Source organism: Bicyclus anynana, chromosome 21 (genome assembly GCF_947172395.1).
Source record: "Bicyclus anynana chromosome 21, ilBicAnyn1.1, whole genome shotgun sequence".
Classification (NCBI taxonomy): Eukaryota; Metazoa; Arthropoda; class Insecta; order Lepidoptera; family Nymphalidae; genus Bicyclus; species Bicyclus anynana.
Genome location: NC_069103.1, coordinates 14,140,826 through 14,167,510, shown reverse-complemented (window position 1 = coordinate 14,167,510; position 26,685 = coordinate 14,140,826). Strand labels below are relative to the sequence as shown.

The 26,685-nt window shown below is 42.0% G+C and overlaps 2 protein-coding genes across 5 annotated transcripts in view; one reads left to right on the top strand and one right to left on the bottom strand.

Annotated features, from left to right (window-relative positions):
• LOC112054858 (integrator complex subunit 1) overlaps window positions 1-24,493 on the bottom strand; it is a 44,528-nt gene extending 20,035 nt beyond the window's left edge. The window contains exons 1-24 of one of the 4 annotated variants that reach the window (XM_052888154.1): window positions 24,164-24,493; window positions 21,756-21,928; window positions 20,432-20,701; window positions 18,849-18,984; window positions 17,630-17,723; window positions 16,706-16,841; window positions 15,601-15,806; window positions 14,730-14,892; window positions 14,079-14,225; window positions 13,488-13,685; window positions 12,825-12,971; window positions 12,335-12,507; window positions 11,776-11,928; window positions 11,138-11,315; window positions 10,118-10,323; window positions 9,396-9,591; window positions 9,011-9,081; window positions 8,417-8,588; window positions 7,822-7,974; window positions 6,896-7,064; window positions 5,963-6,197; window positions 4,938-5,104; window positions 4,127-4,302; window positions 2,937-3,095 (exon numbers count right to left, since the gene is read on the bottom strand). In XM_052888154.1, the coding sequence (XP_052744114.1) occupies window positions 2,937-3,095; window positions 4,127-4,302; window positions 4,938-5,104; window positions 5,963-6,197; window positions 6,896-7,064; window positions 7,822-7,974; window positions 8,417-8,588; window positions 9,011-9,081; window positions 9,396-9,591; window positions 10,118-10,323; window positions 11,138-11,315; window positions 11,776-11,928; window positions 12,335-12,507; window positions 12,825-12,971; window positions 13,488-13,685; window positions 14,079-14,225; window positions 14,730-14,892; window positions 15,601-15,806; window positions 16,706-16,841; window positions 17,630-17,723; window positions 18,849-18,984; window positions 20,432-20,701; window positions 21,756-21,928; window positions 24,164-24,314 (4,029 nt within the window). In that variant the 5' untranslated portion in view covers window positions 24,315-24,493. The remainder of the gene's footprint in view (window positions 1-2,936; window positions 3,096-4,126; window positions 4,303-4,937; window positions 5,105-5,962; window positions 6,198-6,895; window positions 7,065-7,821; window positions 7,975-8,416; window positions 8,589-9,010; window positions 9,082-9,395; window positions 9,592-10,117; window positions 10,324-11,137; window positions 11,316-11,775; window positions 11,929-12,334; window positions 12,508-12,824; window positions 12,972-13,487; window positions 13,686-14,078; window positions 14,226-14,729; window positions 14,893-15,600; window positions 15,807-16,705; window positions 16,842-17,629; window positions 17,724-18,848; window positions 18,985-20,431; window positions 20,702-21,755; window positions 21,929-24,163) is intronic. The other 3 variants (XM_052888151.1, XM_052888153.1, XM_052888152.1) reach the window with 3 other exon arrangements.
• Window positions 24,494-24,569: 76 nt separating this feature from the next.
• LOC112054955 (ATP synthase-coupling factor 6, mitochondrial) lies at window positions 24,570-26,295 on the top strand. Its single transcript, XM_024094916.2, has 3 exons — window positions 24,570-24,724; window positions 24,874-25,019; window positions 26,030-26,295. Exons 2-3 carry the CDS (start codon window positions 24,874-24,876, stop codon window positions 26,211-26,213), a joined length of 330 nt encoding a protein of 109 aa, XP_023950684.1. The 5' UTR covers window positions 24,570-24,724; the 3' UTR covers window positions 26,214-26,295.
• Window positions 26,296-26,685: the final 390 nt, after the last annotated feature.

Below are 26,685 nucleotides of genomic sequence, written 5' to 3'. Positions count from 1 at the left end.
TCAACAGATTGAAGAGGTTACAGTTATAAGGGATCTCGGTATTATGATTGATACCAAACTAACATTTAAAGACCATATCGACCAAATACTTGCTAGAGCATGGAAATTGTTGGGGTTCATTAAACGTAATACCAAAGATTTCAGAACAACTGACTCAATTTTACACTTATATTACGCTTTGATTCGAAGTATTCTGGAGTATGCAGTCTCGGCATGGAACCCGCATTATAAAACACATACGGAAAGAATTGAGCGTATACAGCGTTCCTTCACCAGGTATCTTGCTTTCAAGGATCCCACTTCTCAATACAGAGCAGATTACAAAACAAGATTGCACCACTATAAAATGCAATCCCTTGATAAACGTAGGCGTGTAGCGGATCTTGTTACCTTATACAAAATAGTCAATAGCTCAATAGATTCTCCGGACCTGTTGTATGAGGTAAACCTTAATACACAGCGACGAAATCCAAGACGACCCCTACCGATAACTTTTATACCTCACTTCTCACATAGTAACCTAGGCAGGAATTCTCCAATAAATCGGTTTATTAACGGATACAACAGTCTGACCCGCCATGATATTGATATCTTTCAGGACACCTTGTTTAGTTTTAAAAGGAAATTGACATCATTTCTGTAAATATTATTATTATTGTTATTTTTATTAATTAATTGTATTATTGTTTATTTTTATATATTAATTTATGACTTTAGCTTATGTATTAATTAATGACATCGCTTTCTTAAACTCAATTATTTGATTTTGACATTTTAATTAATATTGTAAACCTTCTTGATTTTGACATTTTAATTAACATTGTAAACCTTCTTGATTTTGACATTTTAATTATTTTTTTTATTATTGTAAATTATTTTAGATTGTAAGTTAATCTTTTACTTTAAGTTTTTAACCGGACTCTGCAGTGTTGTGAATGCCTGTAAAAGATGGCTGCAGTAGTTCAAGAATTTTGTAACTCACTTATATATAATGTTTTCTGCTGTCATTGTTGGCGTTACAAATAAATAAATAAATAAATAAATAAATAAGATTTTTTTTAAGTGTAGGTTTGCTTATGCTTCTGTTTGACAGCTGTTGTGGCAAGTTGTTATAGATTTTGGCGCCATATGCAAAATACTTTTATTAAATTGCGCAGATGAATGCTTTATGTAATTAATTTTATTTGGTCTTCTAGGATTGTTAGAGAATATGAAAAAGTTTTCATTTGATTTGATGAATACAACAACTTCATATATATACAGACAAGGACTAGTCATAATTTTTAATTTTTTAAAATGAGGTAAACATGTATCCGTAGGTTTTAGGTGGCAAATAGCCTGTATACATTTTTTCTGTGCCTTAAGCACTCTTTCTCTATCAGTAGAGTTACCCGAAAAATTGTTACCATATCTTAGTGTGGAGGTTACGTAAGAATTATATGCTACCATAACTATTTTCTGACTCACTACCTTTGATAACATGAAATAAATTTAATTTGCAACAATATATTTAAATCATTTTATTGCATTTTTGTATTATTAAACAAATATTACCTTTTAACCTTTTATATCTAGGGATATAAAAAGAAATCTAAGTTGAAGATTGATTTTAAGGTTAAGTATGTGCAGTTTATTATGAAATAGACAGATATAAAACCATGTGCCTGTGCATTTACAAAAACCAATCACGACGACTGTGTTTTCTGCAAATACAATACTATATATAGAGACTAGATATAGAGGTGTCTATTACGTGTTTTCGGATTTAAAAAATAAGTAAACGATGTCTGCGACGAGAAAATAATGTAATAGATTTAATTATTTTTTTTGGTAGATTTTTATTTCGGAGTTTAACAGTAAAAATGTTTTATTAAAAACAATTATTTAAAAAATGGATATTTTTAGTACATTTACATTTTTCGCAAAATTCTGAGTTAGGACTGGGTCAGGATCTGGCATTCTCCTTTCAATCATTAGGTAGGTACAGTTTCAGACTTAACTACATACAGACAATTTAACTGACAAGTTCGGCAGTACATTTAAAACTGCACAGTTAAAACTCCAGGTCCGTAGACCGCATAAAGTTATTAAAAGGAAAGACAATGAATGAACGAGAATGTGTGCTGCCTTATTTCTTCCCTATAGCGCGCATACGAGGAGTTTTGTCGTTTTCCTTCCAGGAGTTAACAATTTGTTGTCTATAGCAAAGAGGGTTAATATATCTGGGTAGTATAAGATTGCGGCTTACTTGTGAAGACGACTTTAGTCACTGTTCATGTGATTAAAGTTCACTTCGCTTTGTCATATGGTGTAATCTGTAGGCTAACAACATCGTACCGTCTCTCATTTGTACCTCGCCCTAAATGGTTTTTTAATGAATATTTGACGCATCTGATAAGATGACCAACATTTCTATTGTCATCAATGAAAGAAAATAACACTGAGAGAGGACATATCCAGCGAGCGGTATTTGAGAGTCCAGCCCTTCAACCGTTAAGCTACTTTTAGCAGACTGAAAAGTGATTACAAAAATAAGAAAACTAATGTCGAACAAAGGTTATGATTTACAACATTTTTCAGGACAACTTAATTAACAAATCTAACTGTAACCAAAATTAGACCCTAGAATGGCAGAGAATGACTTTGAGTGAAGTCACGCACTTGTGAACGTTGTGTGTAGGGTTAATGGATCCTTTGACTGTTAACAAACACTCCACTTTTTTCCCCCCAAGTAACCCATAAAGAATTACACAACAAGAGATGTGGACGGCTCGAACGCCACGAGCACACTGAAGCCGTCCGTACCGCAAGTCGTAGCAACGTGGCGATAACACTACTGAAGCTTCGAAGTTTACCACCAGATCTCCTAAGGTCACAATAGAGCCCTGCTTTTGTAAATGATCCAAGCCGCAGAGCACGGCACGGCGGGCACCAACCTCAACGAAGCCGGCGGGCTTGGCGTGCAGTAGCGCGCGCAGCAGCGGCGCGGCGTACGCGGGCTGACGCAGCAGGCCCGCCACGCTGGCGGTGAGCAGGAACGCCAGCACGGCGCGCGTGCACGGCGTCTCGGCGCTGCTCGCCTCGGATGATATCAACTGAGGGAACAGAAATTATCTCATTATCATCATGTGTGCCAGGTTCAAACTATACAACTGACAGTCCATTAGAATTAGACCACTTTAATTTTGCATTACTTATGATTGTAGGCTATTTTGCCATATTTGCAATGCGGGATGGATGAAATGGCGACAGGTCTCAGGTGTACTATGTGACCCGCGAATGCCTCTTAGACTTAAGGGTATATACAAAACGGTTGTAAGACATGTCGTGCTGTATGGATCAGAATGTTGGGCGGTGAAAGGGATGGATAGTAAACGAATGCATGTGAACGAAATGCAAATGTTGAGATGGATGTGTGGTGTGACAAGAATAGATAAAATAAGGAATGAGTATATAAGAGAAAGTCTGAAGGTGGCGCCAGTGACAGAAAAATTGAGGAGTAGAAGGTTAGCTTGGTATGGACATGTAATGCGTAGAGAGGAAAGTCATATTACTAGAAAAATGTTGAATGTGCAAGTGGAAGGACATAAGAGGAGAGAAAGGCCAAAGAAGAGATGGTTGGATTGTGTGAAAGAGGACATGTGTGTAAAAGGAGTGGATGATGAGTTGACGAGTAATAGAGATGAATGGAAAAGATTGACATATTTCTCCGACCCCACTTAAATGGGATAAGGGTAAGGAGATGATGATGATGATGATGATGATTGTAGGCTATTTTGTCTCTAGTCTAAATCTACTGATTTCATGCAGAGATACTCAGAGTGTAGTGTAGAGTGTACTTTATCAACAAAATATTGTGTGACTTTACGAAATCACGATGCAAGTAAAACTATCGACGCTAAATTAACCTTGGTTGCTAAGCCGCGGCCGATTTTAATGCGACATGCGATAAATGGACGAAAAATAATTGAGACTATGTGACGATTCAAAGTAAAGTGTACCTAAGTAACTACTATTTAAAGACCACTTCACTTTACTTTAAAGTGAAGTGAAGTGTAAGTTTAATGCTTGAATTTTAATCAATGTTTATAAATATGGCTGTAGAAGTCAAAGAACAAGTGCTTACACCGTGCAGCTGCCTGAAGGCGGCGTCGACGTCCCCGCGGAACCCGTCCGCGCCCGCGAAGGCGGCGGCCAGCAAGGCGCCAACGGAGGCCGCGTCGAGGCGCACGGGCTCGCGTGGGCTGCTCCACGGGTCCTCCTCCTCCTCGGGCAGCACCTCCTCCGTGAACAGCGTGTCGTCTACAACGAGAAACCTCGTGCTATATACATTACACTTTGAATACAGTATTATTCAGTAACACTCATAAGCCTCAAGTACACAAAAGTGCCACAAGCTTTTCTGACTTGGTGGCCAAACATTATACTAAAAGCGCGACAACAGCGTCATATCATTTTGTGAAGTGAGCCGAATAGTGTGGCGAGGCGCTTCGTTTTCGAACCTCGGATCGCTTAGTCCTTTGACTAGGGGGAGGAAAACGATCAGAAGTTGAGAGAGGCGAGGCGAGGCAAAGCTGCGTGAAGTGAAGCGACGTTGTGCCAACACTTTCGTATTCGATTACCTTCGATCAGCTTTGTGAGTAGTGTTTGGAATTTAAGCATGCTGGCTGAATCTTTTTAAGAGGGAAAATTTCCATCAGACTATCGTAATTTTAAATGCTGTGGATTATGCACAGATAGGGGGCGATCTGGAAGTCTAGCATTCTGTTCGCAGCTCGACGCTTAAATTGTGACATCAACATTTACCAAGGTCCCACTCCAGTATCTATGCGTTTCACAACGCACCACTGGCTTACATCTACCTCGTGGTTAGAGGGTCTGAATCCCGGGAAGATGATTCCTCTACTGCACTCGTCTTGCCTCGGACTCCTACCTACCCGGCGGGTACTGCGGGCGGGAAAGCCGCAGCGCCGCGGCGAAGGCGTGTCCGCCGACGGCGCCGCGCGCGCGCTGCACCAGCAGCAGCTGCGCCATGTAGCCGCGCTCCACGCCCAGCCGCACCACCGCGCCCGCCGGACACGCGTCCAACGCCTCCAGCAACGCACTGACACACAACACAACAGATTACAACACAACACCAACAGCTAAAAGGTGCGGTCAACCGTATATCTGACTTAAACATTAACCAACTATAAGAATGTCAAAGTTTCAAAGATAAAGACTCTCTAAGGTCATTTGACATCATCAAGGAACTTTGACGGTTTGGAGAAGGACGAAAGGTACCTTCACTTATGTGGCCATCACAACTAAACAGACATCGCTAAAAGCTAACGCTTTTTGGCCGTCACAATAGGATATAGTCTAAAAAGGCATTGAAACTAATTATTTGAGGGCTGAAAATCAAAAAGGCTGGTTGTTTATCAGACATATATAATTTTAATGCATAGCAAATGATTACGCCAAAAGCTCCAGCTTCTTTTTTTAATTAATTTCCTTAACCACTCCCATATTACTGTCAGCCATATTTTCTGTAACGGTAAGTTTCACAAAACGAATTCGGCGACGTGTGAGATCACAAGAGAAGAGGACGGTTAAAGAGAAGGTTTGTGTATGAAAGGAGATATTTCTGTAAAGGAGTTAGTGATAACTTGACACATGACAGAGGTGAATGGAAAAAGATGATATATTATGTCGACCACACTGAAGTGGAGAAACACAAGATAATGGAATGTACAATGAAAATAAAGGAAAAGGATGAAAAGGAACTCTGAAAGTGAGAAAAGACTGTAACGTTGATAGTAGGCCGAATTGGCAGATACACCAATAATCTGAAGGTAGGAGGGGTTTTTAGCCAGCAGGAGTCCAGCACTACCTAAACGGGTGTACTTGAGGATTTTCCCCCTATGATGATGAATATTTTTACCAAAAGCTTGGCTTGTATCGGGGTGTTTAAAGCTCTTACCTCATAGAAGACACAGGCATTCCAAACGTCTGTATAAACAACGCCAACTTGTGGGCGGGCAGGCCGCGGAGTCCAGCTTCCAGCAGAGGCTTCCGCGCCGATCGGACGAGGCTCAGCCGCAGCCAGTCGGGCAGCAACACGGCCTCGTCCGGGGACTCGGACACGAAAGCCTCGGGCGCGTCACTGCCCACCCATGTTGACTGCAGCCAGGAGTACATTTCCTGGTTTGTGTCCACTGGAAGATGGAACTTTTGAGTGATCGATTGTTAAGAATTCGAAGCTATGTAGAGTTATAAAAACGTCGTTATTGAATAACGTTACAGGACTCGGCTAAGCTGTTACCTACAGCCTTAGACCATTAAAAAGAATAGACCTGTTTGGCACCCAAATTCACCAATAAAAAGGTCTGTAGTTTTTTGAGGGGTCAAGGTAACACACACATCGAGAACATTTAACCATTAAGTATATTTTGTGTCTATACACTACATACTCGTAATACACACACGCGTAATTTTTACACAAACTAACTAACACATCGCTTAGACTATCCACAGAATATATATAAAGAATTTTCGATTACTTGATCGATTTTTTGCTGTTCCGTAAAAATAATCGATTCTTTTTAGAAATCGTTTTTATTACAAATTTGATAAAATTATGGTTGAAATACTTACAAATGAAACGTTACTCCATCTTTTACTAAACTATAAGTTTTTGGCCGTTTTTTATACCATTCAACTACACAAACCGGCATATTTAGGGGAGCTCTTTACACGACGAAAACGATTACAACAATGAAACATCGATTCTATAGCAACAGTTTTTATAAACGCGTTAGATCATTGATTCTTGATCTTTGACAGAGGCGTAACGGTTTACGAGGCAGGTCCTTTCTTTCTAATGGTCTAAGCCTACAGCACAACAAAGACTCACAGGTCGACGGGCCGTAGCACAGCAGCTTGAGGTGCGCGTGCGCCACCACGACGTGCAGCGTGGCGCGCCGCCCGTTGGCCCACTGCAGCGTCACCTTCTCGCCCGCGTAGCCCGCGCCCTCGCCCTGCTCCAGCTCGGCCGCCTCCGTCGGCTCCGTGCACGACAGCATCTGGTGGAGAGCATGATGAGGAGCTTCCGGCGATATATACGGGGAATCTATCGACAAGCGGAGTAGCTAAACTTCAGACCATAAACAGACGAAAAGATAGCCCGCCGCTGACTGCATTTTCGAATCCCATCTATCAGGTGAGCGGAAGCTTCAGTCAGTTTTCATTTGTGTGCATTTTAAGTAATTAAATATCACGTGTCTCAAACGGTGAAGGAAAAAGATCGTGAGGAAACCTTATACCTGAGATACCTGAGAATTTTCTTAACTCTCTGCGTGTGTGAATTATGCCAATCCGCATTGGGCCAGCGTGGTGGACTACTGGCCTATCCCCTCTCATTCTAAGAGGAGACTCTAACTCAGCAGAGAGCCGAATATGGGTTGATAATGATGATGAGCAGAGGCACCGCGGGGTTTAGTCGACAAGACCCGACACAATTTCCTTTCCTGCGTGGTCTTTATTTACCACGTGCATCTGTTGTCCTGCAGATTACTATCCATCATGCAGAGAAAACAGAGCTTCTTTGGACACCTATAGGGACGAGCTCAGATTTCGTTTCCAAGATTAATATTGGAAGGAAGAAAATAGCCAAGAGAGCATCAGGAGAAAATGTAGATCAAACTTGACTGACCACAACTGAAACGCGTTGTGGAGGTCAGCAAGGCATCGCATACTGCAGTGTACGGAACCCGTCAGCTCAACGATGACTCCGCCACTCTGGAAGTCAGCTGGATGCTGTGGTCGGTGACCAGTGGGTACCTGTCGCAGGTGCGTGTAGAAGACGGTGGTGAGCGCGTGCAGCGCGGCGTGCTGCGCGTGCAGCTGCTCGTCGCGCGGCACGTCGCGCGCGTCCACGGGCGGCAGCACGCAGCCCATCACCGTCGTGCGCTCCATCAGCACTTGGCTGAGGTCCTGCCGACGACGACTTCAATTGAGAACTTTTTTTTTTTCTTATATATATCTGTAATCAGTCGACAGACTATAAGCAGATTTGGTGAAGGTATTTGGTGGTGATTTTTCCAGACAGGAAGACCATTGTCTTCACGTCTGCACAGAGTCGAGCACATCAGCTCGCTTTAACCGCTTGACTCTTTCCACAGTTGATAACCCAGAGGCTAGCGGATTGGGATGTTTTAGCAATCGTTCTTTGTGTTTCAGCTTGTATTTGTGTATCTCTACTAAAACTGTAGGCATTTCTAAGTACTTGTGCCAGGGCGCATTGGTAATTGTTGTTAGTATTATATTCTGGACTCTTTCTAATGATAATATGTTGGATTTGCAAGCATAGTTTGCATTTTTAGAAATTATTTTAGGAGAAAAAGTTGAACTTCGTTAGTCTGTGGGCGTCACTCACGAGCACGATGTCGGTGAGGTCGTGCTTGGCGGCGTGGCGCGCCAGGAAGGCGAGGTAGGCGGCCACGTGGCGCGGCACGCACTCCACCAGGCACGCCGCGCGCACGCGCCGCACCGCCTCGCCGCGCAGCGCCGCCCAGTGCGCCAGCGCCGGCAGCAGCGGCAGCCACGACCTGCGCACACGCCACAGCTGACTCAGCAGGACACACCACTACAAGCATCAGCACAGCATCAAAGAAAGCCATATTGGATGTGCACTGTTTACGAACAAACAGATTAAAAATGAGAGTATCAATCGCTACACCGTATTGTCAAAGGAAAAGATTCTAGTACCTCGTAGCCAAAGGGGGAGCTGCTGACAGGGAATCTGCAGCAAACTAGCTCTCGAAGAAATCCTTGAATGATATGATGATATCAGATACATGGATGGCTTATTGCCTATGAGCAGGTCGCCATGTCGCAGAAAGTACATATAAAAAAAGTACCTCGTAAGATACTGAAGCAAAACAAATTAGTCGTCACCCGAATTTAAATCGTGATCATGGATGGGTGATGGGTGGTATCAGGTCAGGAATTGGAGAAAACTATGACTTACTCTGGACTAACGTCGGCGTTGTAGTCCATGTCCGCAGCGTCGTCTGTAGTGGACAGCACCAATTTCAAACCCTGAAAAATATGAACTATCATTTTCACCAGTATGTAAATGGTGAGCTGTTAAAGGGACTCCAGTTCAGAATAGAGGTTTTTTTTAATTTTTCATTGATATTTGATCCTGTCACCTTACTAGATGGTTCTAAAGTGTTGTTGGGGAGAGGGACTAGGTTGATATAGTAGTATAGCTTGGCAAATTCGTTCGTAACGCTCCCGACGGTCCGATTGCTGGATGGCCGGGACGAGGGTAGCGATGCCCCGCTCACACGACTTCACCAGTCCTCTGACCCCGACAACGAACTTGCCAAGCTGTAGTTCCCTACACTCACCCTGTTGGCGGACTGGCGCGTGCAGCGGTGCGCGTGCGCCAGGCGCTGCAGGTAGTAGTGCAGCACGGCGCGCGCGCCCTCCTCGCTGAGCAGCGTGCGGCGCAGGTGCGCGCACAGCTCGCCCGCCTTGCCCGCCTCGCCCGCGCCCGCGCCGCCCGCCGACAGGAACTCGCACAGGCACTGCACCGGCAGCACGCTGGAAACGGTGCGCAAAATTCTACTTTACCCACTAATGACGCAAGTAATTTTAATTTAGAATATTGCAAATGTCGCTGTCTTTGACCAGTGCGTTCTGCCTGTCGTAACAGGCAACGACAACGACAACGAGGTAAGTCCACAAACTCCAAGTCACTCAGCGTGCAATGGACAGAGCTATACCTGGTATCTCTTTGGGGGATAAAATCCGAAACGAAGTGAATCGACAAAGAATGAAAGTTACCGATATAGCACTCAGGGCTAGTACATTGAAGTGGCAGTGGGCTAGTTATGTTAGGTGCTGGAGTGGAGACCGCATCTCAGAAAGCGAAGTGTGCTCCCCCCCCCCCACTAGGTGGAGCGACGGCCTCCAAAAGGGGCTGGCATCGATCGGATGTAAAAAGTCAAACATAGAGCCGGCTTAAAAGAGGCCTATGTCAGGCATGAATACCTAGTGGCTAATGGGAAAAGTTGTGTCTTGAACACAGTTGCAAATTTCGTTGTTTTTGAATTGATGGCTCAGTCACCTCAGCTCCAGGCGGTCGTGGCGCAGCAGCTGGTGCAGCCAGGGCATGGCGCGGCGCGTGCCGTGGCGCTCCACCAGCTGCAGCAGCAGCGCGGGCTGGCGACACAGCAGGCGGCCCAGGCGCAGCTGGCTGCTGAGCGTCTGCAGCGCCTCCAGCACGCCCGCCGGCGGCCGCCGCGCCGGGCCCAGCGGCTCCAGCATCGTCAGCTGTTGCATAACAATGCACATGTCGCTAATTGGATATTTAGATTGAGTACAGTTGACATACCTCGAAAAAAGAGAAAGACAAATGACCAACAGAGAACAATAATCGAAAATATCGCGATCTCTTACGTCCCATCACAGCAAAAGATATTTGTCTGTATCCCATCTTGAGATATGTCGTGGTGCACAGCTTAGCCCTTCAGGCCCAGTTAAGTGTCAGTGTAAGTCAAGCAGTACCTGAACGAGCAGGCGCCTAGAGAGATTTTATAATATTTACCGGGCATACAGGCATGTATATTATAGTGTTTTTACAATAAGAAACTGAGCGAGTAGCCTTACCTAAAGAATTTTTAGAAGGAGGACCTGAGCGAGTAGGCATAACTTATACAAGGAGTAACTCCGCAAGCAGACATGCCTAATGAACTTTGACAAGGTGTTCCTGAGCGAGCAGACATGCCTAATGAACTTTTACAAGGTGTACCTGAGCGAGCAGACATGCCTAATGAACTTTGACAAGGTGTTCCTGAGCGAGCAGACATGCCTAATGAACTTTTACAAGGTGTACCTGAGCGAGCAGACATGCCTAATGAACTTTGACAAGGTGTTCCTGAGCGAGCAGACATGCCTAATGAACTTTGACAAGGTGTTCCTGAGCGAGCAGACATGCCTAATGAACTTTTACAAGGTGTACCTGAGCGAGCAGACATGCCTAATGAACTTTGACAAGGTGTTCCTGAGCGAGCAGACATGCCTAATGAACTTTTACAAGGTGTACCTGAGCGAGCAGACATGCCTAATGAACTTTGACAAGGTGTACCTGAGCGAGCAGGCGCGAGGAGTGCTCGGTGACGGGCAGCTTGGCGTTGCTGGCGGCGGCGAGGTGCGTCTCCAGCTGCAGCACGGCCGCGCGCTCCGCCTCCGCGCGCTCCGTCTCCGCCGTGCAGTTCCACTCGATCGACGGCTTGCTGGCGGGGAAACATGCCTCATATTGTACCCTGGAATGAGCCTCTCCACAACTTGTATTCTTTTAATAAAAACTCCTTTCTGCGCGAATACGATGGGGAATGCGTTACGTGTACGTGCCATCTACAAGCATAGAGAAGTGTTTGTTATTTTAAACTGCCAGTAGATGGCGTTTTTGAAGAACTTTGAAACAATCCCATTTTGTACATTTCATGAACTTGTTACGATGCAGTTATGCCTGAGGCATGATAGATGGCGCTTTGTTATTTTTGATAGAATTTATACTTCAGTCGTGTGGTCTAGGTATATACACTGTAGTGAGCACATTACAATTTTGCTTCACAATATTTAACAATATCTATAAAATTTGTATTGCATTATCATGAAAAAAAAAAAACGGTTTTTTTATTAGGAAAAATTATAATAATGCAAAGATTTGTATATGCAAAGTTACCGCACTAATGAGCTAACCCTAGGCAGCCTGAGCCTCACCTGGTGATGCAGCACTCGATGAGCGCGCGCAGCGTGGGGTAGGCGGTGGCGGCGCGCTCGGCGAAGCCCTGCGGGTTGTGCGCCGCCAGCATGGTGAGCAGCATCCAGCCGCGCCAGTACAGCGACGTGATGGCCAGCGTCGGCGGCGTGTAGCTGCAAGGAACACATCGGTCTCTTTTTTGCCGATTTAATTGCCGTAGCCTCCATAATAGGATCTCAGAGGCATCATCTGGGGTCTTAAGCGAACGCAGATGCAACGCTTAGTGAATCGCCAGCATCGAAAACCTTCCTTCCTTTTATTTTCCGTCATTGATTGACATCAATTGTAATCGAAGATGCAGCCTACGCTTATTCTCTGTTGAATGACAATATTAATGCTGTATAAAAACAAAAGGACATTCCATAACTTTGCAGTGTGAATCAAGAATTATGGACAAAAACCCTTCATACGTCTACAACGAAAATCAAGGACGCAGATTACAGCGATGCCTGGAAACGTTATAGTGAAGGTTTGGGTGAAGGTGGACTAAATAGAAAAAATCCTTAAAATGTCACTCACCCAGCAGGCAGCGTGATGTTGTCGGGCGGGTGGAACTGGCACAGCTGGAAGATGTAGTCGGCGATCTCCAGCTTGTCCACCTGCAGCGGCTGCTCCTCGGGCGGCAGCGCGCACGCGCGCCGCACCAGCTGCTCGATCAGCTCGAACACCTCGGTCGGCGACACAGGAATCTCCTGGGGTGGACAAATAATAAATAATTTTAAATAAAATAATAGACAAAGTTGAAGATAGCTTGCATGCAAGAAATGTTACATGGCGAGCTGAATCGCCTAAATTATTATCAACAATGAACTATTCTGGAAATCTTGAAGACTTCTAAACAAAATGACTCGCCCCTTCTTCCAGTGAGGAAAAACAAAACATCCAACAACCTGTGTGTAAGATAAGAGGATGTATAAGATAAGGTCGTCCATCTAAGGGCTAAAGCTATTCCTAGTCAAGATCTCGAGTACCGAAGTCGTCCAATGCCTCAGTGCCATTGAAGGTGTACCTTGGAGAGTCCAATAAAGATGAGCCGCAGCAGCGTGTTCTGCGGCAGCGGCGTCTCGCAGCACAGGCGGTAGGTGAGCGCGCGCTCCGACTCGGGCGGCCAGTTGTCCACCTTGCTGTACGTCTCCACCGGCTCCACGAACATTATCTGGTGGTACGAAGAGTAGGGAAATTTTAATCTCTGGATATAAACATGTCCATACAGATGTGAACGAGATGTGGCAGTTACGGTGGTGTTTAAAGTTCTGGGGAGAAGGATTGGGCAGGTTTTGCTGGACGTTATCGACATCTCCGGTCCGAGTAGCTAAAGTATTCTACGCGGACTTCTGCTCCCCATAAGGAATCTTTCACCTGCTTTGGTTTGGATGCGTCTTTTCAGCCTCAGGAGTAACAAACTGCACAAAAATGGGTCAAGAAAGAAAACCAACTTGTAGACTCAAGAAAGTGGTGGCCTGAGAAAAACGCAAGAGCAAGTGCAGTTTGTTCTTTCGATTCGGCCTGTATAAAACCGTAAGACCTTAAGAATGTTGTATTCGAAAGTCCCAAATTCCTAAAAGGCAAATGTCCATCGACTGATAATGTTGATAATGGTGAACCACTGGCTAGTGGCAGTGTTGGTGCAGCCAACAAGGTGGGTGGGGCCACCAGGATGACTGGTCGGTACCTTGTGCAGCACGTGCAGGTAGTCGTGGCGCACGGGCCGGTACACGGCGGCCGCGGTGTCGCGCAGCCAGCCCAGCGCCTGCTGCTGCAGCGCCGTGAGCTGCGCGCGGTAGTCGGCCGAGTGCTTGCTGTGCGCCGCCGTCACCAGGCTGCACACGCAGAACAGGTCCGCTATGGACTGGAACGCGCGCTCCCGGATCTGTCGATGAGAAGCAGAGGAGGTCCAAACAATTCAGCAGTGCCATCTATCTTTAATTTACTTTCAAACTAATTTGAAGTTAAACATTTTGACGCACACTTGACTTGGGGAGAAAGCTGGAATGCGATACGATAAGTGTAATCGGGCGAGGCTTAAGTGTGAAATAGTATTTGTTATTTTAAACTGCCAGTAGATGGCGTTGTTAGAAAACTTTGAAACAATCCTTTATTGTATGTTTGAAAAACCTGTTGCGATGCAGTTATGCCTGAAACTCATAGATGGCGCTTTATTTTGTATTTTTGAAAGAAGTTTTACTTCTGTCGTGTTTTAAGCACTTCTGTCGTGTTTTAAGCACACTCGTTTTTTTTTAAACATAATTGGCTACGAGTATACCTCTTGCGGAGGGTCCATAGGCGGCGGGTGAGCGAGCGCGCACGCCAGCGGCAGCAACGCGGCCGCGTCCGAACGCGACGCACGCACGCACTCGCGCGTCAGCGCACGCAGCGGGCGCAGGTAGTCTTCTGTGCGGACCACCAGCTCCTGTGGATGTTGATTATTGATAAGAACATACATTAAAATTAACAAAAGTTATTGTATCGGCCACGTCACTCCTCCCAACGCCTAAATGACTGGAGCGATGGCCGAAGTTGAACAATGCTACGCTGCAGCTCAGACAATAAAGCGGGGCTTCTGGTAGGGGCTCAACTCATCTGGTCCTTGCGGTTGCGAAGCTCCTCTTAGGCAAATAGCATATTCACTACACATACTACTCGAGTGACTAGTAAGAGTCGCGAAGCTGAAATGGTAATGGGCGGGGCACATAGTTTGAAGAGCCGATGGACGTTATAAAAAGCGACGACAAAGCGCAGTGTTGGTCGGAACCCCCCCCCCCCCCCCCCTGCATTGACGATGCCTGCATATAGCAAGTCTCGGGTATTCGCTGGATGCAGGCGGCTCAGTATCGTGATGTTTGGAGGTGTCCTGCAGTGGACGTCCATCGGCTGACATGATGCTGATGATGATGAGTACACGACGGACACACACCTGGTAGGTGTCGGCCATGGCGGCGGGCACAAGCTGCGGCTGCGCGCTGATGAGCGCCGCCAGCACGGCCATGTTGTTGGGCGAGCGCACGTTGGACAGCTCGTTGTAGATGGTGTGCGTCACCACGCTGCGCAGCAGCGCCGGGCTCTCCGACACCATCTCCCTGCGCACACAGTTATATTTCTAAAACTTCCATTTTTGCTTGATCAACATCCAAGAGTTTGATTTTAATTTCAACTACAACCAAGTCCAGATTCAAGTTGACGCAATGTAGCTCATAGATAACCACATAGCCGAGTCATCGCCGGCGCAGGGATATGAGAAACGTACGGCAATTTGATTGTTCATTCATTCATTGACGCACCCACTGCCCACAGTTTTATTCTTCGCCGTACGTTTAAATACCCCTGTGCAGACATACATTGACATTACACGCATGTGTCGGCACAAGTGAGTCATTTGATCGGTATCAAATGGTGCGAAGCATTCCGTGAGTTAGGTGGGGCCGTAAGGGACTAGTCGTAGACTCATTCTTGGCATGACGTTAAATCCGTCCACACCTTTTGTTGGATAATCCTTCATAAATTATTTTGGGACACACGGGGTGAATAACTTGAGTGAAAAATGTTAATTAGTTATAAAAGAGATCTTTAACCCTACTTTCATCGGTGACAAGTCCGGGAGTTCACTCAAGGTTATTCTCTACCACTCAAGGGTTCTTAATCGGAATTGTAAGACCCATTCAATAATCGTGTTTTGCTCTTTGAATCCGTTTTTGCTGTCAACTCGTTTTCAGACATGCACGTACGTTGTAGTACCCCTGTGCTGCGCAGTCGAGGACTGAGTTATAACAGTATATTGTTGTTCTCACCTGAGGCAGTTCTGGTAGGCGGCCTGCAGCGGCTTGGTCTTGAGCCGCAGCCGCGCCAGCTGCGCCAGCACCTCGTGGTCGCGCGCGGCGGAGGGCCCGGCGGCGGCTGCGTTGGCGCACACGTGCGCCAGCAGCTCCTGCGCCGCGCGCCACAGCTTGCCCGAGTGCAGCCACGCCTCCAGCCGGGACGCCGCTATCATGCGGATCTACAATTTTTATTATTTATAATTTACCCCAAGACTATAAATGGTAAGTGATGATGCAATCTAAGATGGAAGCGGGCTAACTTGTTAGGAGGACGATGAAAATCCACGCCCCTTTCGGTCCTACAAATACCGGAACGATAAATCGCCTGGAGGTACGTCTTTGTCGGTAAGGTGGTAAATAGCCACGGCCGAAGTCTCCGACCAGCCAGACCTGGACCAAGGACCTCCGTCTTGTAAATCCACCGCGCATACCACTGCGCCACGGAGGCCGTCAAAAACAAAACCATTTATGAGAGTTTTGATTATCTATCTGCATACCTGACAGCTAACTATGAGCGTTATAGGATTCAGCAACTCTCTCAACTTTCTCTGGGTGAGAAAATAAGTCAGGAATGAGCAAATCCGCAGAAGTTAGCTACGTTACTCGACGAGTCGCAAACAGAAATGACAGTGCATATAGAAGAAACAATTGGCAGTCCCAAAGTGCATGTATGAAAGTGAATTGTTGGTCAACCTCACACTAGGTAGACCGATGACATCAAGCGCATTACTAGGGGCCTGTGTCTACACGGTGGCAAGGCGGGCAAAATGACAAAACTAACTTGTTCTAGAATCCTATCTAATGAAATTGCCGTGGATGGTATAGTTATGCCACTGTACTGCAAACAGCAACTTTTAGCAAGCGACTTATATAGTGATCTATACTAATATTATAAAGAGGAAAAATTTGATTGTTTGTTTGTTAGCATTGAATAGGCTCTAAAAGTACTAAGCCGATTTGAAAAATTCTTTCACTATTGGAAAGCTGCACTATCCCTGAGTGCTATAAGCTATTAACCCTGTATTTTTCCTACAAGAAAGGGAACTTCACGGGCGTTTTTTTGGAATATGTTACTAACTTCTGGAAAGCCGCAAGTAGCGGACAGCAGCTTGAGGAAGCCCTTGCCGATGGCGTCGGGTGCGGCGCGGCGCTGGATCTGCTCGCGGATGGCCTCCAGCACCAGCGCCTCCACTGACTCGTAGCTGCTGGAGTATCTGGAACGATTCGCCATCCAAATGTTTATGGGGATCCTTTGCTAACAATCTAGTTTGGTCCATCTGTTATCACCAGGTTGATTTCTGATAATAATTAAACAATTGAAATTTTCATAGATGATCTGTTCCGTTGCAGCTATAACAACGACAACTTAAAACAAAACAAATGAATATTTAAGGGGATTCCCATGAGTCAAAATCACATTTGCTGTTTTTATAGATAATGGTACAGCACCTTTTGTGCGCGAGTCCAACTCACAATTGGCGGATTTTTATTAAAATTTTGAATGATATTACTTTTATTATTTTACAGTTAGTACACACACCAATTTTCACAAATGTAACTTGATAAGTTAAGGATTTTACAACCCCTTTTAATTTAATTTTTGCGACTAAAAGTATACTACAACCTTCTCTGTATTATGGTCTCAAACCATGCCAAGTTTGCCATTAGAATTCATTCAGAAGTTTCAGCGTGATGCCCGATCAACAAGAATACGGACAGACAAATAAACAGATAGACATATAGATAGGCAGACAAATAGACAGACAGATTATTATTAATATTATTTAAACAGGTACATACCACAATAAAACGACGAGATTTTTAATGTCGATATTTCGACCCAGTTGCATGGATCGTGGTCACGACGGGTATGTACCCGTTTAAATAATATTCATAATGAACAACCACGAAATAAGTTTAAAATCATTAATGCCCTTCTACAAAAATTTTTAAATTATCTTCAATCTTCAATACAAGTACAAAAGACATTATGTATATTCACCTGGGGAACACGGAGTAGTCCAGGTCCGTGTTGTCTGCGTCATCCTCAGCGCTGCCCATCAGCGGGGAGCCGGAACCTGATGGGGACATTGTACCTACAAGCATTTGCTGACTGGGTCACATTCAACGTTTCAACCACTCCGGAGTACATTCTAATGGGAGTATTTTTCTCTATATACAGATTACTAGCTGTGCCCGCGGTTTCAATCAAAAGGGGTCTTTTGATCCAGCTTCTCGAGGCGACATTCAGATGCAAATAGCTTATCTTCTTATCCAGACTATCTATGTTATAATTCATCAAGATTTGTTTAAATAAGATGTGCAGGCGTAACAAACAAATGAACTCAATTTTCATGTAATTGTGTAATTTATCGTAATGTAATTTATTCACCCATGGTCGGCTTACTGTTAAGCACGAGTCTCCTCTCAGAATGAGAAGAGTCAGGCTAATAGTTCACCACGCTGACCCAATGCGATTGGCAGACTTCACACAGCTAGAGAATTAAGAAACTTCTCAGGTATGTAAGTTTCCTCACGATGTTACTCTTTGACCGACTTCACAAAATAAATAAACCAATTTTTATGAAAATAAAATGGGACCAATCTGAAAGTATACTCTTTCAAACAAAACAAAATCAACTTTCCAGATTGCTTAATAAATGACGAAGTTATGAGGTTCATTAAAAAAAAGATTCGCACTGAATTGTGAGAACCTCCTCCTTTTTTTGAAGTCGGTTAAAAATCTATGTAAGATTTCAAATCTGTGCCCTATCCGAACTAAGCACACAGCATGGCCTAGGCACGGCATGGTCTAATATTAATGACTATAGCTGACGCTGCGCGGTGTCGCCCGGTTCCCGATCCCGTAGGAATAGGGGGATAATATATAGCCTAGAGCGTTTTTCGATAAATAGGCTATCTAGCACTGAAAGAATTTTTCAAATCGGACCGGTAGTTCCTGAGATTAGCGCGATCAACCAAACAAACAAACTCTTTAGCTTTATAATATTAGCATACATACACACTCACAGACTATAGCTTGGCAAATTCGTTCGTAACACTTCCAATGGTCCGCGGGGTCCGGGAGGCGGGTAGCGATGACAGATAAACCCACAGCTTCCAGCCACATACCACTTCCAGCCTCAGCCTCGCGCGCACGACTTCACACTCGCGCAGTCCTTCATCAACGAGCTTGCCAAGTTATATAGAGATATAGTTACCTAAGGTGCTGTCACCAGGCAGCAGATGCGCGGCGGGTTGCTTGGTGCCGAACGCAGTGACAATGTTCTCGACCAAGCACTTGCACCAGGCGCAGTCCACCCACCAGCGCTCGTTCAACGCGTCTTCTATGTATACCTGATGAATTGTATTCATTCACTAGCTGACGCCGCGCGGTTTCACCCGTGTGTTTCCCGTTCCAGTAGGCATACGGGGAATTTTTCAAATCGGACCAATAGTTCCTGAGATTAGCGCGTTCAAACAAACAAACGAACTCTTCAGCTTTATAATGTTAGCATAGATTAGGTAATCTACCTTATTAAACTCATACAAAATATACAGTAAATAAATCATCTATACTAATATTATAAATGCAAAAGTAAGTCTGTCTGTTACCTTATCACGTGTAAACAGTTGAACCGATTGAGAAGAATTTTGGTATAATAATAAATGGGACATTGGAGTAAAACTTGGCACCGCTTTTAAAGTGATCAAAAGGTAGCACATACGATGTTATTATTCGCTTTTTAGTTTATTTTTTCGTTTTTGAAGTCTGTTGAATTTTTTTTGCTAAAAAGGTTTTATTATAATTTCACTATCATTATCCAGGCCAGGCTATCCTCTTTATAAGAGAGCTAATTTAGAGGGCATATGGTTAGCAGGATTAGGGTGATTAATGGTAATGACTGCTTAACATGCTCTCCGGGGATGTAACACCACCAACTTCCCAACCAAGCCATTCCATGCTAAGAATTTTTACTGAAAATATCAAAGAAAAATTAAAAATCAATTTCTATTTCATGCCCTGACCAAGAATTCAAACCCAGAATCTTGTGTTCTGATGTCACATAGTAAAAACTGGACTAACAATGTGTCAAGAACTGAAGTAAGAAAAGCACATTAAAAATAAAAAGACATATCCCAAAATGGGCCTTTATTATTTTTAATCTACAAGCAGATCAATAGTATTTTTTATGGATAGATGATAAAAATTTCTGTTGAGAAAATAACTTTCTGAATTTTTGAAACCCGCATTAATTAGATAAATATTTTTTTTTTGATTCACTCCCTTGTCTACAAATTAAACATAGACAATACAGTAAAAATGTTCAAAACAGCCAATAAAAACACCTGGAATTGAATTCATATTCAGTGTAAGCTGTCAATGTCATGTAATATTGTCAAATGTCAATAAGACACAAGTTAAAAAAGAAACATTACTTGTAGACAGAAGCATTAAACAAAAAAAACCTTAAATTGCTTTAAAAACGCCATAAACAAACGCTACTACGCGAAGATCACTGACAATCTGTCATGGTGTGAGTTACAACCATGTTGTCATGCTAAGAATTCTTAATTAATGTTGTCAGCTAATGAAAAAAATACATTTTACTTAATTAATTTAAAAAAATGTGGGTTTTTCAAATTTTTTTTCATTTTGGGTTTTAAACCCTATATTTTATGTTCTTTTAAGATAAAAATAATTTGTTCTGCATAGTTGTCACTCGGAATAAAGGCCCAGCCTCCATACAAAATTGGGACATGTCGTTTACACAAAGAGTAATATAATAAATATAGCCCTTACCTTTATAAAAGTGTCAGGCCAATTGTTGCTATCTCTATGAGAGACATAGAGTATATTGCAGGCGAGCACAAACAAAAGCGGATTGCCCTTACTCTTGAAGGCAGCACCCTGCTCCCTCTTCAGCAGGTTGCATAGTGTTTGTGCCACAGTCTCGTTGGCAAACATGCTGGGCCGGATCTTGGCTAGGTACAGCATACTCATGCACAGTATTGGGTCAGGCTTTGATCGCTGGGACTTGAGTAGTCGTATTGCTCCAGTGAGCAGGCCCATCTGGAAACACAAAATAGAATCTATATTATAAATGTGAAAGTAAGTCTATTTGTTACCTTTTCACGGTTAAACGGCTGAACCAATCAAGATTTTGGTATAGTGTTAAATGGGACCTTGGAGCAAATATAGGGCACTTTTTGACCTTAAAATAAAAATAGAAGGGGGTGAAATAGCGTTTCAAAGTTAGTATGGAAAGTCCTTCATTTTTAGAGTTCAGTTTTAATAATTTGTTTATTAAAAATCTGAAATATAATGTGATTCAAGAATTTTCAAAATTCAACCCCTAAAATAGGGGTTGAAAGTGTACATTGATTTCTACGCAGACGAAGACGCGGGCGTCCGCTAGTCTATAATATTTAGAAGTATCTGTCTGACTGTCCTTTTGGACATAGGCCTCCTACACACACTCCTTTTCACAGCTCCTCAATCTCTGCAGATTCTGTCCAGGTGCTCCAACTAACCCTAACTAACTAACTAATTTGAAATAACAAACTTGAAAAATCATAGGAAGTTAAATCAGAATGTTTGAGTAAATAGTGTTTTATCACTTTTTAACCCCAAAATTGTAGCTAATCTGGTTTCTAATGATGGTAGATACTCTTCCATACTATTACACACACATACATAATACTGAATACATATTCATTGCCCTGTATCTTTTTTGAATTAGTGTTTTGTCTTAAAACTCTAAATAAACATAAAGTTTCTACAAATATATAAAAATACACACAGTTACAGAGAACAAGATTTAAAAATATTGAGAAATGCATTAATAATAATACACATACACTGTATCTCGCAAACAGTAAGGGACTAAAAAGAATTGGTGTTCAAAAATGATTGATTTTTTGATACACTGTTCTATCATATCACAGTAGGCTTTATTTTTATTTTAGTCTCTCATTATTCCTGCAATCTGTTGTGAGACATTCAGCTGGATTTTAAATATTTATATTATGGCGTGTTAGATGAAACACCAGTGTTTTACCCAAATAAAAAAAGCTTGACATGAAATAAATTAATTAGATTTGATTTTATTAAATGATGGACTCACCAATTTCTCAGAGTTGTGTGTATCCAGGGCCTGCAGTACATTGGGCACCAGGTCCACTGGGTCTACTTCCAAGGAGGTGCCAGTGACAGCTTCGGCCGGGGAGCCAATCCTAGCCCTCTTGTTAGGAGGAGCAGCACCAAAGCCTGGTGTTTCCCGCTTTCTTTCACCAACACCTGGACAACAGGAATATATTATTAGAAGTGCTTTTTTTTGTTCTTGGGATCTGTGATCTGTCGTTAGAATATAAGCAGGTGACTTTGGGGTGGTTTTTGACAGGAGAGCCAGAGCTCTGCCATCAACTACTCATCAAGCATGTTAGTTTGCTTCAGTTGTTTGATTTGCGACACTACCACCAGTGAGCTCACGCGATTGGGATGTCGATAATAATTATAATATGTATACTATGATCTTTGCATTCATGTCTTTTTCTCTTCTGAGGTTATATGCGATCAGTAAAACAACTATAAGCAGATGTGACATGAAAATGTTCCTATGATGCTATGGTTAGATTTTCACAGCTTTAAGTCTGGAAGCCTATGGGTTTACACCCCTTATTGTGGAGAGCATATTGACATTGGTCTCAGACACAATCATTAACATCTGACAGTGGTAGTTAAAGAATTTGTACTGGCTATCTACATGTGCATGTTTGGTCTCTCACTCAGAGAAAAACTAGCTAAGTGTCAGAGGGACAGAATCACCTCAACTGAGATAAGAAACAGGACCACTGATGTTCTTAAAAGAATCAACCACTTGAAATGGTGTTGTATGGGTCACATGTTTCACTGCAAGACTGAAAAATGGAGCAAACAGTAATGGTACTTAAGATATGGTACAATGTGAATGTCTAACAAAAAGGTGGGAAGATGCCATCCACCTAACTCTGGGACCTTGTTGAACCTAGATTGCGGCCGACAGGGTTCAATGGAAGCATTTGGAGGAGGCCTATGTTAGGCAAAACTCAAACAGCAGGACATACTGTAAACTTATCAAACTCATAACCTATGTATCCAAAGGCTGTTTTGTAATAAGAAGCTATTTATTTATTAACTACACATATACATGTCGCCGAGAATCACTGAGACCAATATGCGCCTTCACATCTTAACAAAAACGCTTGTTGCCATCATTGTTACCATTCACATTACCACTGAGCTTGGTTAGAGCAAGAACATAGTCACATGCGGAGTCAGAAGTATGCTGTCTCTGTCAATCCACCCGTTGCTTCCTGTATAAGTATAATCATTGTCAAACTCATAAAAGTCTGATATTAATGCTGTTTAATATGTAAATAGCAAGCCCTAAATGTGGATTTAATGTGTTAAAATAAAGATATTTATACTAACAAATTCTAAATTTTATTTACACACACAAATTTAACATTATCACCTTAAGTCTACTAATTTGAGTTGCAGCAGAGTGGAGGGAGCTCTTAGCATAGCCTCCAGACTGATAAAGACGATGATGATAGTGATAAGCAAAAAATAAACCCTGGTTGAGTTTGTTGTGGGCTATTCTCAGACCAAGACATGTTTGGAACCCATGTAACACAACCAATTAATATCTCCTTATCTAATAATATTATTACTTGATGTTTCAAAAGTGCTTGTAAACTAAGACTAATTGAAAGAAATGAACTTTGACTTAGTCTTTCAATATGATTAGTATAACTCTTAAGAATTCATGCTTTATTAATTCATCATTACAGCTTGTATTAACACACTACAAATATTCACAACGTGTATATTTTTGGGATGAAATATCCATTAGTTAATGTGTGCCTATTTTCTGCTCAAACATCCAAATTTCATCCAAATTGATTTAAAGACTTGGCCGACAAGGTAACAGATAGTCTTACTCTTTTAAATCTGTTTAAAAGACAAGTCTGCCTGCCGGACTACAGCTGGGGAACAGTATAGCTATTTTGTAAAAATATTTTATAATTGGACAGAGCGATACTCAAATTGCTTTATTGACTCTCTATCTAACACATTACCATAGAAAGAGACATATACGAAACTCACAGTCAAGTTATTTTTTTTTTAATAATAAATAGTTTTATTCCAAGGATTCAACATATTAGTACATTATTTTCAAACATAGCAGTAATATTGTGATTGGAACCATCGCATTAAGTTTGCAGTATTACTACTGTAATTTGTGACGGGCGGCCCCGCTCTTCCATAATATATAGTAGACTAATACATTTGATATAAATAAATAATCATTAATACTAAATTACTAATAATATACAAAAGTGCATGTGTTTGTGTTTGTGTGTGTTATGTTTGAGTGGTGTGTGAGTATGTGTACATGAGCATGCGAGTTTGAAAAGTATAAAATAAACTTAACAGAATAGCGCTACAATTATGAAGACAAAGTTGGTACTTCGAAAACAAAAACTTTACCACTTGTAGAAGGTTTATGTATATTCCTCTTCTCTGAGTCTCGAGACACAACAACGGTAGATTTGCTTCCCAAAGCGAAGATATCCTGGGGATGCTGTGGGGCTTTGCTCTTGCCACCGCGGCCGGTCGACGACATTTTTCCGCGCTCCATTTCTAATTAACTTCTAATGAAGTGTTAAATTTTAGCACATTGTCTTAAAGTTATCGCTTACGTATAGGTAATAAGCAATTGGAAAATACGAATATTATATTTTTTAGACATTTAACTTTTCATTTCTCCGAGCCCGAACTTTGTTTTGTTTGATTGTCATTTGATTTGACATTGACAACCACACGCACGAAAAAGATGAATATTATGAAAATAATCGTCATAAAGTCTAGAACCGAGAGCCGTAGCCGTTTTTTTTATATAACAATATCAATTGTCAAAGTCAAACTCAAACGTCATAATCATACTGTCATAGTGACAAGTTGACAACTGACATTTATGGCTTGAACCTTGGTTTTGGAGTACCTATTTATATTTTCTGTAATTCCAAAAAATCGTAATAAATTTTTAAAGTAAGCATTTGTTCATGTTACAGTTAACTAAGATTTAAAGTTTATACATTATTATGCAATTTGTCAATAACATTTGAATTTAAATATAAAAAAAGTGATGGAAGTTATGTAACTTGTGCCGAACTTAAGGTTAGAAAAATCAATTTCAGATGCTCACTTCGTCGCTTATGGGCGGTCTCCGAGCGGCTCGCGCTTCGGTTATGGTTACGAGGAACCTAGCCGCGACACAAAAGGCAGTTGATCCTATCCAGCAGTTGTTCCTCGACAAAATTAGGGAATATAAACAAAAAAGCGCGTAAGTACTTGCTGTTTTATTATACTTTTATATTTTTACCCATTTTGACTTTTCTACAGTCATTCAAAACCCATCACACACTGTAAGGACTGAATCTCATTAGTCATCATGAAGTGGACGTCTACTGCTGGACATAGGCATCCTTGTTAAGATTTACAAATACTAGTCTTGAGCCACAAGTATCCAACAGTTTTCTGTCACCTGCTTCATATTACTAGTCCTCCTTGTAATCTCATCAAAACATGAGAACCTCAAAATACTGCCTTTCATACTTAAAGATTTTTTTACTGAAATTCTAATTTGCCATGTTAATTTAATAATCAATAAGGGTATATTGGTTATTGAATTAACATGGCATGGTATGATACCCTCTCATCCTCTCCTTTTGAAAAAACTCGTCCTAGCAGATCACTAACTAAAAGCTACTGCCCTGCCAAATATTACTAAACATATATATTATTTTAATATATATGTTATGTCAATATATATTATTTTAATATATATGTCATATATATTATTTTAATATATATGTTATGTCAAAGATCGAAAACACTCAGTGAGCGGAAAAATAACTCACAACGCAGTGTGGTCACAGTAAAATATCCACATGGCGAAATTCGTGTTATGGCTCTAATGAAAATGCGCACGACGCGTTGTGGCAATCACAGAAAGACCAAATATTTAAATTCGTGTCGTGGCTGTCATGCTATTCGATCTCAACGCATTGTAGCAATGGAGAAAAGCCATTCTGAGCATTCTTTGTTTTTACCAGATCACAAATACGTGCAAAGGCGCGTTTAAACATCAGTTTTATTCATTTCTTTTTTGTTTAAGAGAGTGAATTTTAATGTGTGTAACAAACAAAATGAGTTGGTGGAAACAAGCGCTAATCGCATTTTATCATGAATACAGAATAATATGTTAGCATTTGTGATGTGCCCTCAATTTCATTGTTACAGTTTGCTTCATGTTATCATATGAATTAATGAAAATTGTATGTTTTAAAACAGTGGAGGCAAACTAGTGGACCCAAGTCCAAATATTGAAAAGGAGTTGAAGACTGAGCTTGAAAAGCTGGAGCGCCAGTTTGGAGGAGGCTCTGGAGTTGATATGACGTCATTCCCAGCCTTCAAGTTTGAAGAGCCCAAACTAGACCCCATTGATGAGCAAGCTGCTGCACCTGCCAAGAAGTGAAATTAGGGAAAACATAGAAACCATAAGTGATAGTCATAATATAAACTTGTTTAAAGGTTAAATAAAACCTGTAAAGCTTAAATTGCTTTTATTTTATTCTATGTTTGGCAAAAGATTTGCAGTTGCACCAGAGCCTGATATTATACCAGCAGATGCAGTGTGCAAAACAAATGGAAACTATATGTGTAAAACTTTCTTTTGAATCATCATTACTTGATAATTAAATATGCATTAGAATTTGTAGCTTTATTTTAAACTGGCGGCCAGCCGCGACTTCGTCCGCGTGGAAATCAATGTAAACTCTCAAACCCTATTTCACTACTTAAGAGGTTGAATTTTAAAAATTTTTGAATTCTATTTATATTAGTAATATTTCGTATTTTTTTATGATTTATGAACAAATTTTTAAAACTAACTCTACAAATGAAGGACTTTCCATACAAACTTTCAACCCCTGTTTCACCCCCTTCTT

Excerpts from the sequence above, each read along its gene's own strand:
- LOC112054955 (XM_024094916.2), top strand. The coding sequence starts at position 24,874 with ATGCTCACTTCGTCGCTTATGGGCGGTCTCCGAGCGGCTCGCGCTTCG. Across the intron at positions 25,020-26,029 it reads GAATATAAACAAAAAAGCGC|TGGAGGCAAACTAGTGGACC; the intron begins GTAAGTACTTGC and ends GTTTTAAAACAG.